General features: G+C 39.5%; 1 protein-coding gene across 3 annotated transcripts in view; it reads right to left on the bottom strand.

Annotated features, from left to right (window-relative positions):
- Window positions 1-12,676, bottom strand: part of GTF3C1 (general transcription factor IIIC subunit 1) — a 42,204-nt gene that overhangs the window by 5,287 nt on the left and 24,241 nt on the right. For 2 of the 3 annotated variants that reach the window (XM_065684006.1, XM_065684007.1), the window contains exons 21-33: window positions 12,281-12,416; window positions 11,417-11,498; window positions 10,582-10,767; window positions 9,880-10,037; window positions 9,595-9,737; window positions 9,322-9,403; window positions 8,003-8,115; window positions 7,014-7,076; window positions 6,284-6,377; window positions 5,211-5,383; window positions 4,286-4,570; window positions 2,036-2,289; window positions 301-587 (exon numbers count right to left, since the gene is read on the bottom strand). In XM_065684006.1, the coding sequence (XP_065540078.1) occupies window positions 301-587; window positions 2,036-2,289; window positions 4,286-4,570; window positions 5,211-5,383; window positions 6,284-6,377; window positions 7,014-7,076; window positions 8,003-8,115; window positions 9,322-9,403; window positions 9,595-9,737; window positions 9,880-10,037; window positions 10,582-10,767; window positions 11,417-11,498; window positions 12,281-12,416 (2,056 nt within the window). The remainder of the gene's footprint in view (window positions 1-300; window positions 588-2,035; window positions 2,290-4,285; window positions 4,571-5,210; window positions 5,384-6,283; window positions 6,378-7,013; window positions 7,077-8,002; window positions 8,116-9,321; window positions 9,404-9,594; window positions 9,738-9,879; window positions 10,038-10,581; window positions 10,768-11,416; window positions 11,499-12,280; window positions 12,417-12,676) is intronic. The other variant, XM_065684008.1, reaches the window with a different exon arrangement.

Raw genomic sequence — 12,676 nt, 5'->3', positions numbered from 1 at the left:
TTGTTCAGCTTCAGTTAAGTTAAAATGTAGCTGGGAAAGAGTATTTTGCTTCCAAAGCTGAAGGTTGGTACCTTCAGGTTTCTAAAACCATTCATTGTTATCTTTGAGTAAATGCTGCTTTAATTTTTGGCCTTCCTAACTTTGAGGTGAGATTGCTATCAGGTATGTGATCTCTTGCCCAATATAAACAGCTTTATTCTATTTATACTTGCTTCCTATATCTTGGAAGGTTGTGCTATTTGAGGGGAATACTAAGCATCTAAGTATTAATGTATGGAGAGCAGCTGGCTGTAAACCCACCTGAATGTACTGCTCCAAGCTCCTGGTGCGTTCAGGTTCCACCTCTTCATAGCTGCAGAAACGTTTGCTCAGCTCAACTTTGCAAATTCCAAAGTGGGAAGTTGCCTCTATTGCGTTACGGATCTCCATAACAGCAGCTACATCTCCAGGATTGTAGCCATAATGATCTCTACACTCATGAAGAAAATGATCAACCTCATAATCCTCTTCTTGGATGTTTATCAGTCTGGAAAAAGTCTCGGGGAGGCAGGAAACCCCCACATCCATGTTATCAAGCAAAGCAGAAACTGCAAACCAAATAAAACCCCATGTATATAAGCTGTGAAGCAGCTGTTACTACACAGTACACTACAGAAAGATAAATATCTGAGATAGATTAGAGGTGTTCTAAGCTAATCCAATTAAAATCAGAGCTCAGTTTTCCATCTTCATTGCTGCAGTTTCCTGTTTTTCTTTCTGCCTCACATATCTATCTCTGAAAACGCCTGTAGAAGAGCAGTAGCTGGTTTACAAGGGCTTACCCTCAGACCAATGTGAAATATTGCTGAAAGACAGCACAGACTTGTATTCTAACACTGGGTCAGTTTAATGAGGGAATCATCTTTCTCTCTTGAAGATGACCCAGTGAAAAGTCTAGGGCAAGGAAATGCTATGGAGGACCCCATGAATCAAAAAATTGGAAGCAGCTGATCCATGGCAGAAAGCTATTGGCCAAATATGGTTAGAAACTACAAGCTGACAATGTCTCAGTACAATCAGTATAACAAAGCATCTCTGTGTGTGGAGAAAGGTTCAGCACTGCACAAACCCACCCCCACTGTGCAGAGTATTTAGAAGCTGAAGCAGGGTAACACCTTTTTCCAGTCCTGGATGATTAGAGGGTAGCTTTGGCACTGTTCTTACCTGCTCCCCTCCCTTTCATCTGCAGCCTGCCTTTACATCATGCCTTTGGGACACGCATGTGACAGCTGCACTTCTTTGACAGCCAAGTTAAACTGAGAACAACTGTAATGAGCTGTCAGCTTAACAGACCTGTAGGGCATGTGTGGCAGCTGAGATATGAAAAAGAATTGCTATTTTACCTCTACCACAACAGCAACAGGCAGGGACAACACTAGACCTTCCAACCAAAGAGCTAAACAAGTAAAGGTTTTCCTGGATACATTTGCATTAGAGCTGAAAGGAAGATACTCTTTGAGAAGGGGAGTGCTGATAAATTACAAATATTCAAGCTTTAACTATGATCAAAATATTTAAAGTACTGTAGGGAAAAGGCCAGAGATTGGAAACCACTATTTCAGAGAGCTGCATGAGACAAATAAATGTGAATTGCCATTCAAAGAGCTCTGAAAGATCTTTTCTCTTTATAGAAGGGAAAGGCTGGGTGTGATATAATATGTCATACAATTCTGCAACTATTCTAAGCTGCAGAAGGGACTGAAAAAAATCTCCTGGAGAAGGGGTAACAAAGTAGAGGACAGACTTCCTCTTTGGATTAATAGTTTCACTCAATATGAAATACAGGCAAGGACCTGTTAGAAGGAAAAGGTGTTTGCGGAAGTCAACTACCTGTTTTAGGTCAGGAGAGAAAGCATTACAGGCAAACTGCATGTGTAATGACAAACAAAATGTTCCTCTTAAGAGGTTTTGTTCCAATTGGTTCCTCAGCTGATGAGTTTACTATCTTTCCTGCTCAAACCCACTTCTGTGCAAATCAGGCCAAACAGAAACTAACCTGGAGAGCTGAGTCTTCCCGGAACTGGTGTACATCGCAGTTTAACCTTCACCTGGCAGGAATTGACCACTATGTTGTCGCTGGGACTCAGATTGCGTGTGCTGACAATTCCAGGGGCATAGTAGCCTCTCATCAGTAAGTAATTGGTATGAGATGCTTGACGAGCTTTTACTTCAATTCTCCGTTTGCTTCCAGAGGTGTCATCTAAGTCATCATCATCATCGTCATCATCGTCAAGTCCTTCTTTTCCCAAACTACAGCAAAGAGAGATGTTTTGTTTGTTTATTGCTTTTTTAATTCCAAAATAAGAAAGTGACTCATTATCTTGAGCAGAGCAAGAACACCTGCTGTTCTGCATTCTGATTTGTAGTTATGAGCAGCTGTGGGTATGTCCATAGCAGGCTGATTTAAAGTGCTGAGAACAAGCAATTACAGAAAAAGAAAATACACTAAAGGTCCCTGGAAAAGGAAACTCTCTCTTTTTGCAAACATGTTGAAAATATCTCAGTTTACAGTGCTGAAATCTTTGGTTCAGCAGACATTTCATCAGGAGGCAATATCTGTCAGAGCACAAAGGCTGAGACTATAAGGAATACTGCAGTATAGGGCAGACAGTTTAAGGGAGAAAAGAAGAAAGAATTACAGACCAAATACTTGAGTCACTTTAAAAAAGGAAGGGAGGAAAAAACCAACCCAAAAAACAACCAACCAAAACATTAATACAAAACAAACTGTAGACAGCCTCAACATAAAGAAAGAATAGTAGCAGCAGTCAGGATAGATTTCTCAGAAACAAACCAACACTGTTTGTTTTCAGGACATGACAAAAGCCATTATGGATAAAGGTGAAGGCTCTGAACAACCTGATCTAACTCTGAAGTTGCCTCTGGTTTAAGCAGCTTATGAGAAAAACAACCAGTGGTTCCTTCTTACCTTTTCCAAGATGAGTTAGATCTTAAAATATATTTAAAACCAAAAGGGAACGTGTAATGTAGAACAAATAGTTTAGAAAAAAAATAATAATGGATTCAGATGCCTGTGGCTCAGAAATGGGACTACTCCAGGGTTCAGTGTATTTTTGCTAATGAGCTGGGTGATAAAATAGCTCAATAATCCTGCATAGGATCACCTAACTGGAGAAACTTCAAGTGCATCAGAAGATAGGATTTGCATTCAGAACACTTCCAAGAAAGTGGAGAAATAGTCTGGAAAAGAGGAGGAAGCAATCTGTACAGACAAATGCATGTTATTAATATTATAGTACTATGCACCTGTCCCACACTACGAGGAAGCAATTACCTAAGTAAAGGAAAAGAAACTTGTTAGAGTGAATCACAGGAATCATAACCTGTTTCTTTTTTTGTTTGTTTGGAGCTTTTTGTTTGGCAAGACCATGGCCATTCATCATTGTGGGTTGTATTATCAGGCATATCACCTATATAACATGATGTAATGAACACAGACCTGCCAGCAAGAACGTGGCATTTGTTTTTCAACATCACAGTTCAGTGCAGAGGAAAATAATGAGAAAGAGATCTGCATAACATGAATAACACACAAAAAATGCAAGTAAAGGAACTGAGACTGCTTAAAGAACTGCATATTTTGGAGGACTATGACAACAATCTTCAAATAGGTAATAAGCTGCTCTAAAGAGAACAAAATATTTTCCATGTATATATACAACAGAGGCAACAGGTTAAACTACAGCAAAATATTTTAGTTGCAGTCTAAGAAAACACAGAATGACTGTAAGAACAATTATTCATAGGGTTAGACTGCCGAGGGAAAGTTTGCATTTCAGTGGTATGCAATTACTGGGGGCTTTAGGAAAATTTATATATATAATCAAAGAGGAGACAAAACAGAACCACTATTGTGGAGACAGGTTTCACTGATAAAGCTGAAGCCTTGTTACTAATTCTTCTTAGTTATTGAAACAGGAAGGTACAATGTTGATGAAAACGCTCATCTAAGACACACTGCTCTCCTTTCCACATTAGCTGTGGAGACAGTGAAGTGCCTAGCAATTTAAATGTCACACACGTGAAGACAAACGCAGTCCAAGGCTGCAATGACAGACACTTACCGAAGTGCCATGAAGTCTTCAGAATGCTTCCTCAGAAATAAAAATCTAAACTACATCACAGTAAAATATGCCATAATACTGTGCAGAAAATGCTAATCTCTGTCCAATTCCATTCAAGTTACCTCCAAACCATATTTGCTAACAGAAGTAACAGTGTTTACCTTTTTATAACTTCATTTTCCACCATAGTGCTGTCCACCACAACTATCTGCTCTGGGATTCTCACATTCACAGATACAAGTCCCAGGGAAAATAAGGAAAGCATCGCCACACACTGGCCACCAGGTCCATCCATAGGAAATGCTGTCATGTCTTCTGCTGCCTCGTTTTCTGGATCTTTAAATGAGAAGTTATCTGGCTGGTCTGATTTTTCAGCATCTTTGAGCTTCTCCAGAAACTGAAAGGACTCTGTACAAATTGTGCTGGGAAACCGCCACGTAAAAACTCTGGACAAAAAGACAAATTCAATGACACACAAACCCTTCACAATCTGTTCTTACTGTATTTTAGACCCATGGTAATATACAGCAGCCAAATGGTTTAATTTCCATGCTAGAGATGGTGACCAAGTACCTCCTACATCTACTTTCAGTGTCTTTTTGCTAGTTCCAGAACATTACGTATTTAAGGTCAGGTACTATATAATGAATATCAAGCAAAGATGTTCACTGCTCAAGCAGAAGGTGACACATTACAGTTAAACTCTCTTCCCCTACTCCTGACATCCAGGTACAGTGCAGCACAAAGTAACTGAAGAGGAAAAGCAAGCAACCATCGGAATGACAAGAGTGCTAAAGAAATCTTTCCACCACATCTAGGTTTTGGTGCCACCTCTCCCATCCTCTGCATGTGTTTGTAAAGGCTTGACTAGCAAACTTGGTTCTATTCCCTGTACAGCCCTAACTGCTAACCAAATAAGGGGCTAACACACATGCATAGATGTTACCTTCATCTCTTCAGCCTCAGCTGTGATGGTCAGGTTCTTTTCTCTAGATACTTCATGTGTATTCTCTCCTCCCTGCCCAGCATGCCCAGGTAGATTCTTTTATTTGCTCAAACATGAACAGTAACCTTTCTGACACCCACCTATAGTAACTCTGAGACAGCTGGTAGGACATGGGTACAAAAGGCAAAGCCCGGCTCTTCTTTGGTCCTAGCGTGTGGTTTACTCGACGGCGATTGACCAAGCTTCTCTTCTGACACTCCAGGAAAGCCTTCACGAGAACGTCGTCTCGGTACTCCCGGTACAGACGAAATGTCTGCAAACCCCCCCCCGTTCAATGCAGAAGGCAGTTAGCTCCAAATCCACTGTCAGACTCACCTACTTGAGGGTTACATTAGCTAAATGAATATGAAGCTACTAGCTGGAATGTAAATGATGCATATAAATTTACTTAACTACATTATTCTATTCCTTTTATAGGCTTCCAGACTTTCCACAGTAAATGTTAATTAAATTACCTAAATACTATAGAACACTTGATATTCAAAATGGGATCAGGCTCCCACTAGAATTATTTATGTAAAAAATGCTCATCTGCACCACATTTTGGTAGATTCTAGACTCTGTGCTTGTCTGCTGATGAGATATTAAACTCCCTTTGAACTTCTATATAAGTACCTGACTTTATATTTTTGTGATCCCCAGCACTGAAGGAAAGGCTCCCAGCACCAATATCAGCTGGATACTATGAATGTGTTTCTGCTATCTTCTCCAGAGCATAATTCCAGCTACCTAAGTGGGCACTAAATCACGATACAGTTTGACCGAATAGAAGGGATATAGAGTTTATTTCATATATTTTGTGAAGATTGCTTCAATCTCACATCTTGCAATCTTATCCTCAGAGAGAAAAGCAACATACTGAAAATCTGCCTAGAATATATAATTTCCTAAAAGCAGAAAAGGGTAATTCCCACAGAACAGATACAAATCAAAGTTTCTGGGCTTCTTTGCTCCCATTTGAAAAAGGCATATAGCAAGGTAGGAAGGTGAAACTTTTTAGAGTTGTATGATGACATATAGACATGGCACTTAGAAACATGGTTTGGTGGTGGACTTGGCAGTGTTAGGTTTACAGTTGGATTCAATGATCTTAAAGGTCTTTTCCAACTTAAAGGATTCTATGATTGGTAAAATTTTGGTCCAGATACTGTACCTGAAATGACTGGCAAGATTTCATCTGGTTATCTGAGAGTGCCAGTGTGCTCTGAATCAGGTTCTGTAGCACTAGAAAATGAATATCATAGACACTGAAAGAAAAAAGGAAGGAAAAAAAAGTTTATTCATGGTGATTTTTGAGCATGAGGCAGAGTACTACTGAACTAGCACAAAAGTACACAAATTCAATCACCCACTTCTGAAACAGATGTCACTAAGAGGTCACTATAGCTGAGGATCATTCACTTGAAGGATCCTGTTACATTTTCCCTTATCTTCCACCCTGAATTTCTGGATCAGTCCAGAGTTCTCTCTCCTCCTCTTAAGGTACAGCACCCACACAGAAAACATACACTCTTGTCCTAATGATAACAGGCCACCATTTTGAGTGGTGGTCTGTGGTAACATCCAGCTCTTCCCAAAGAAGTGTTTGCAGAATAACACAGCAGAAAGGTAAAGCGAGGAGATTTTATACTCCAAGCACATCTAAAATAATGTCCAGTCGCCATTTTGGGAAGGTCACTGTTGCTGTCATTTCATTCATCTTATCTATAATCTATGTCTTTCACAGCCTTGTGAAAGTATTTTTCTGTTAACAAATTTATGCACTGCAACAAACAGATGAAAGCCACACTGAATTAAAAACTGTATATATTACTTCTACAGATGCAAGGGCTGACATGTCCTTGGAGTCCTAAATGGGAAAAAATGGTGTTACTGTAACTCACCTGCTTAGACTATCCTCTTTTGTGTTTTGAGCTGTGTCTTCTCCAATTGCCAAAACTCGAAATCTAGTTAAGGGAAGGGAAGGGAAAGGAAAACATTGAAACAAAAGCAACATTCTGTGATTTTATATCAACTGTGTAACCAAGAGACTGATGAATGCAGCTGCTAATACAGCAAATGTTGAAACAGTGCATTACACTATCTGCTCCAGCAGCCCTCAGCACAAGTGTCAAAAACTAAAACAACTGACCAGATCAATCTGCTTCACTGCTCTAAAATATCTGTTGACAAGGAGATAAAACACATGGTCAGGAGACTGTACAGAACTGTATAGATTTACTATTCTATTGAGGTTTGGCACTTCCATCGGCAGTGCTTTTGCTGTAACATATAGCTCTTCCTAAAGTAGGAAAATGTACAAAGGTACTAAATTTGTTATCATAAAATGGTGCGAGACCCAGATTTTCACACTTCTTTCCAAGTGTTGTTCAACATGAAAAAGTCTGACAATCTGAGCTGGAGAATGCCATACAAAGCTGAGAGCTCTTTGGTATCAACAATTTTAGCAGCACTGAGATGGCTTAGCTGGGCAACCAGCTACAAATTGTGATGTAAAATGGGGCCAGTTAACCTGGAAGACAGTAAAGGGAAACTCTTTCATGGGGTTTTGAGCAACCTGGTCTAGTGGAAGGTATCCCTGCCCATGGCAGGGGTGTTGGAACTAGATGATCTTTAAGGTCCCTTCCAACCCAAACCATTCTATGATCCTACAATTAAAATGTACCTGAGTAGCAACATCTCTAATAGCAAAGTTGAGGACTTGACAATTTATGAACTCTGACATAGTGTATTTCTGGTTTAAAAGTCTTATTTAGCAAAACAGGGATGGTTTAAAGTAAACAAGTTTATGCAAATAACTAAAAATCAGTTATATTATTCAGGAAGTATGCATTTGGAGGAAACATTGCTTCTTGTATTTACTGAAACCTACCTGGAAAAGAGTTCCTGCAAAGTATCAGGAATCTCAAGTTTGGGATTCCCCAGAGTTGAACTGAATTTCTCTTTCAGTCTTTCCACAAATTCTTTAAACTCCTTTGCACAAACCTTAGAAAAGAAGAGATAGAAATGTTATCAGCCTCAGTTTCTTAGAATGAGAAAAGACCCTTTACTTTCAAAGCATTCATGGAATATTCTAGTAGAAGTAGCTGGTTTTGAATTACCATGTCAGAAACTGTACAACAGACTAGTGAATGCATCAGAAAAGCTCTGTGGAGGTTATGTTAGCTGATTCACTTAACAGTTGCAGGTTCTGTCTGTAATCACACTCGTAACTACAAGCAACCCACCATAAACATATGTTCTGAAAACAATTATACCGAATTAACAGCAAAAGATCTCTTGGTAGGTCTTTGTTTAAGCTTCTGCTTAAGAACTTTTTATTCTCTTTATAACCTTCAGGCTTTACCGCATTCTCCATTAAGTTTTTTTGTACAATCATAGCTCAGAGAACACCTGTGACAGAAGAGGAACTCTCTAGAAACAAGTTTTTATTTGCTTTCAAAGATAGACTTTGGGGCTAGGGACACATACATTTATTTTAGCAATGTCTCATCAGTGAACAACTACTCTTAATTTAAACAAACACAAATCTAATAACAGAACTGACTGGGGTTTGCTGACAATATGAATTGTCATTCCTGGATAAAAACAAAGTCTTGCTGTGATGCGATCCCAGTTCAGAAAAAGTCTTGAAATTCAGTTTGCACTGACAGCACAAACAACTTTTCAGTTTGAAATTGTGTTTGATTTAAGCCATGAAAAAGCTAAAAATTTAAATAAAATCTTTTGACTGATCGAATCAACACTTCCCTCATTAAATTTGCTTACCTTCCTGCACTCATCCCCAGAAGCTAAGGCAGTATTTAGACATGCAAGCAGAATAAAAAATAAGAAATCACAGAGCAAAAATGCTTTCTTGCTCAGATGACAAGGAGGCTAAGAGCACAAAACCCCCCCCAAACCCAATCAGTGCATACAGATGCTCAGTCACGGATGTTTATAAACAAGCACACTGAGAAACATTTTTGTTGCACAGCAGTGCTGTTTATGTGCCTTTGGAAAGCTGCCTGTGTCCACTTTACTCTCCAGCCAGCAATGATGATGCATTTTTATAATGATGCTATTTTTAAAATAGCTAACGGTACAAGGGAGAGAGAGGAGATGAAATCACAGCAATTGAAACAGTGCAAGCACTCGGTAACCCAAACAGCATAAAGTGCTCTATGACCTTTTAGAATACTTCCCTCTTACCTGTGGATCTTCATAATTATTTTCTCTATTCATGAAGTCTTCAATGAGGGCTTTATCTTGGTAAACCTCAGCAAGGCAAACTCTGCAACAGATACAATTGAAGGTGTTGTACATAGTTGAAATTTTCCCAGTTCAATACAGATTTGATAGCACTGGGTGCAAGAAACAGTTGAAATTTGTAAGTCACATGAAACCAGACAAAATCACAGGAGGACTGTATCCCTTCACTTAAGTTCAGGAGAATTTAGCCTAGAACATAGACAGAAACCTTACTTGTAATTAAGATAGGTCTGGGGATTCCTGACAATATAACGAGCTCTTCGTCCAACAGAATGAGAAGTTTTATCGAGGGACTCCTCAAAGCTGGCATGCATGATATCCCGAACGACTTGCCATGGCACAAAGGCCCCTTTTACCTGTGTGAAGAACAAATATGTCTGGAGTTAAACTTCAGCTTTTAATGTTCACACATGATGGTTAGAACCAGGATGAATTTCAAAGACTGATGATATGTGTGCTCAGGATGCAGGACCACTACTGAATGGGTCTATTAAATACCTTTGCGTTTAGCACATGACTAGCAATTCGGCACAGCATGAGCAGACTGTCTTCTTGCACTGTCCAGGTGACACGCAGACGTGTCATTCTCAGCAGGGCGCTCTGGTCAGCTTCATCATGGTAGCGGAGTCTTTTGCTTTTTTCAACAGAATCCTCTGCTAACAAATCAGAGGGAAGTAAAAAGATAAAAAAGACCATTATCTCAGCATTACATGTTTGGATTACTCCAAACTCCTGTCACAGCCAGTATCAGCACCAACTGGAGTTTGTTAGGAATGAAAGACAAAAGCAGAGAAGAAAAGTAGCATTTCAGGAAGGAAAATGCATTAGTACCCTCCCAGGAAAAACATCACTTTAGTTAGGAAACTGACAACCTAGAGCACCATATCATGAAGAACCTTTAAGCCAGCTACCAAAAGCTGATTGTGAATTGCAATGAGTTGATCTGGAATTTCTTTAGTCTGTACAATTCAGTAGTGCAATCATGATTCACACACACGTAACAGTCACAGCACTGTTTGCTTTTCTCCAGAGCTAGTGTACAGCCCCAGGACATCTCAACCCCTTCACTGAAAGAGGAAAGCCAAAGATACGGCCATGAAGTTCCCACACCACGTGACAGTCACATCAGCTTTTCTAAAGCAACTCACAGCAGGCCTATGCATCAAAAAGAATACTTCTTTTTCCTAATGTGTTACTTACCCTTCTTTTTCCTCTTTGTCTTCTTTCCAGTATCTTTTCGAAGCCTCTTCCTCTTTTGGCTTTTTCCACCTCTCACTCGTTTGGTTCGATCCTGGGCTGGTTCTTTACTTATTTCAATATTTTCATCTTTCTGGACAAGTGACTCAGATCCCACCTTTGCTTCTCCCAAAATACTAATTTTGTTACCTAAAATTACATATATTTACAGTAGTAAATTTGGTTTACAGCAACTGCATTCTGTAATACTAAGGTACAAAGAGCAAATGCCAATGTTTTAGTATATTAAAACACCTATGCCCTCTCAGACTTGCACTTTGTTAGTCATGTCATTACATGCCACTTCTCAGCAGCTCACAGAATAAAATCCCACATAAATGAGGTATCATCAAGTAATTACAAAGCCTAGGGTACTGAGTTCAGGTTTTATATTCAGACTGGAGCATTTCCTCCTCCTTAGCTTGCAATTTTAACAGCGTCTAGTTGTACAAAACATTGGTCCCTCTAGAATTTCTGCACACTGTGCATCAGAAATTACAAAGGATAAAAATTATTGTTCTACAGAAAATTATTTACATCTCTAGTTTGCTGCCCCAGAAGCATCCTAGATCATTGTAAGGAGACAGGAACAACTGCTGTCGTCAATACTGGCTAAAAAATTATTGTTCCATATATCCAGAAATAGGGAAGGAAATTATTTATCCATTTTACTGCCCCAGAAGCATCCTAGATTACCATAAGGAGACAGGAATAACCCACATCCTCCATACTGAGTTTGACAAAGACAGCAACAGCTATAATACAGTTAGAGACCCCACCACCAGCACCACCACCTTACCTCCAGTACTGAGTGAGAGGGGGTGCTTTGTTAAGAAGGTCTGGAGTCTCAGTGTCAGTCCGTTTTCAGAAACGGTAGTTTCCTAAGACAACACAGCTTTAAAAATGTGACACGTGGAAAGAATGCACTGCTTTTAACAACTCTATACATGATATCCTTTGAGTTGTGTCAGAAATAAACCTTCAGTATAAAGGAAAATATCCCTGGCTACAATGACACATAATAGGACTTTGAAACACTTTGCTGCATGAGGTTGTGGATACCATAGATTTACATGAGTCCAAAAAAACAATCATAGAAATTAATGCTAGAAGAAAAAGCTATTAACTGCTCTGAACATTACCCCCCGGTTTACAATGGCCTTGAGCCAAGCTTGCAGACAACTGGGAGAATATTCTGAGGAAATATCTCTACACAACTCCCTTGCTCTTACACCCGCCCTACAAATCTTGTATCGGCAGCCAGAGACAGGACATTAGCCAGAACAGACATGGCCATTCTTACTTGCCTGTGCTGGACTGCCTAGTAATATTTGTTTTGTGTGTGTATGTGCGTATTTCCTTGTTCTGGATTTTTCAGTTTTTGTCTGACAACTTCTACATTTCAAGTAATGAAAATTGCTTGCTTAATTCTTTCTCCTTTGGTCAAATGTACTATCAAATTCAGTTCAGATTAAATTTACATCCAACTCTTTACTCACTTCAGCACCAAGATTTACCACCTTAGCATTAATTTCTTTCCAGTGATGAAAGAGACACACGGCTGAAAGCATGCAAGCAGTATGATTTTGCTATCAGTATCTCAACCTTGAGAATATTAGAGTTTGGAAAAGTCATTACAGCATATAAATTTTACAATACCCACCTTCCTAGTCTTATTGATGATGTAGCTTGTCCAGATCCAATTGCGTTTCAGATGCCCATAAAAGCTGGAATCCAGACCTGCAGCTCCTAAGCCATCTCCAGGGATAGTTCCATCATCAACCACCTCTCGGCTGCCTCTAGCAGAAAGAATAACAAAATGCATAGCAATTCTTTTGCAGGGAGTGCTTTCTCAGCTGCTCTTAAGTGATGTGTGCGCAGAACTCAACCGTTGCCCTCCCAGTTTAGGTAGGGTTGAGAAAGAGAGATGCTCCTTTCCTTAACCCTGCTCCAGAAGGAGCAGGGTAACAATACTTTTTCATCAAGTTTTAATCCCTGATATTTAATGACTGAGCTCTCAGTTTCAAGATTAAACCCAGCGCAACTTCATTACTGTTAA

This window comes from Lathamus discolor, chromosome 6 (assembly GCF_037157495.1).
Source record: "Lathamus discolor isolate bLatDis1 chromosome 6, bLatDis1.hap1, whole genome shotgun sequence".
In the NCBI taxonomy this organism is placed as follows: domain Eukaryota; kingdom Metazoa; phylum Chordata; class Aves; order Psittaciformes; family Psittacidae; genus Lathamus; species Lathamus discolor.
The sequence above is the reverse complement of the archived record's forward strand: the minus strand, read 5'-3'. Positions and strand labels throughout refer to the sequence as shown.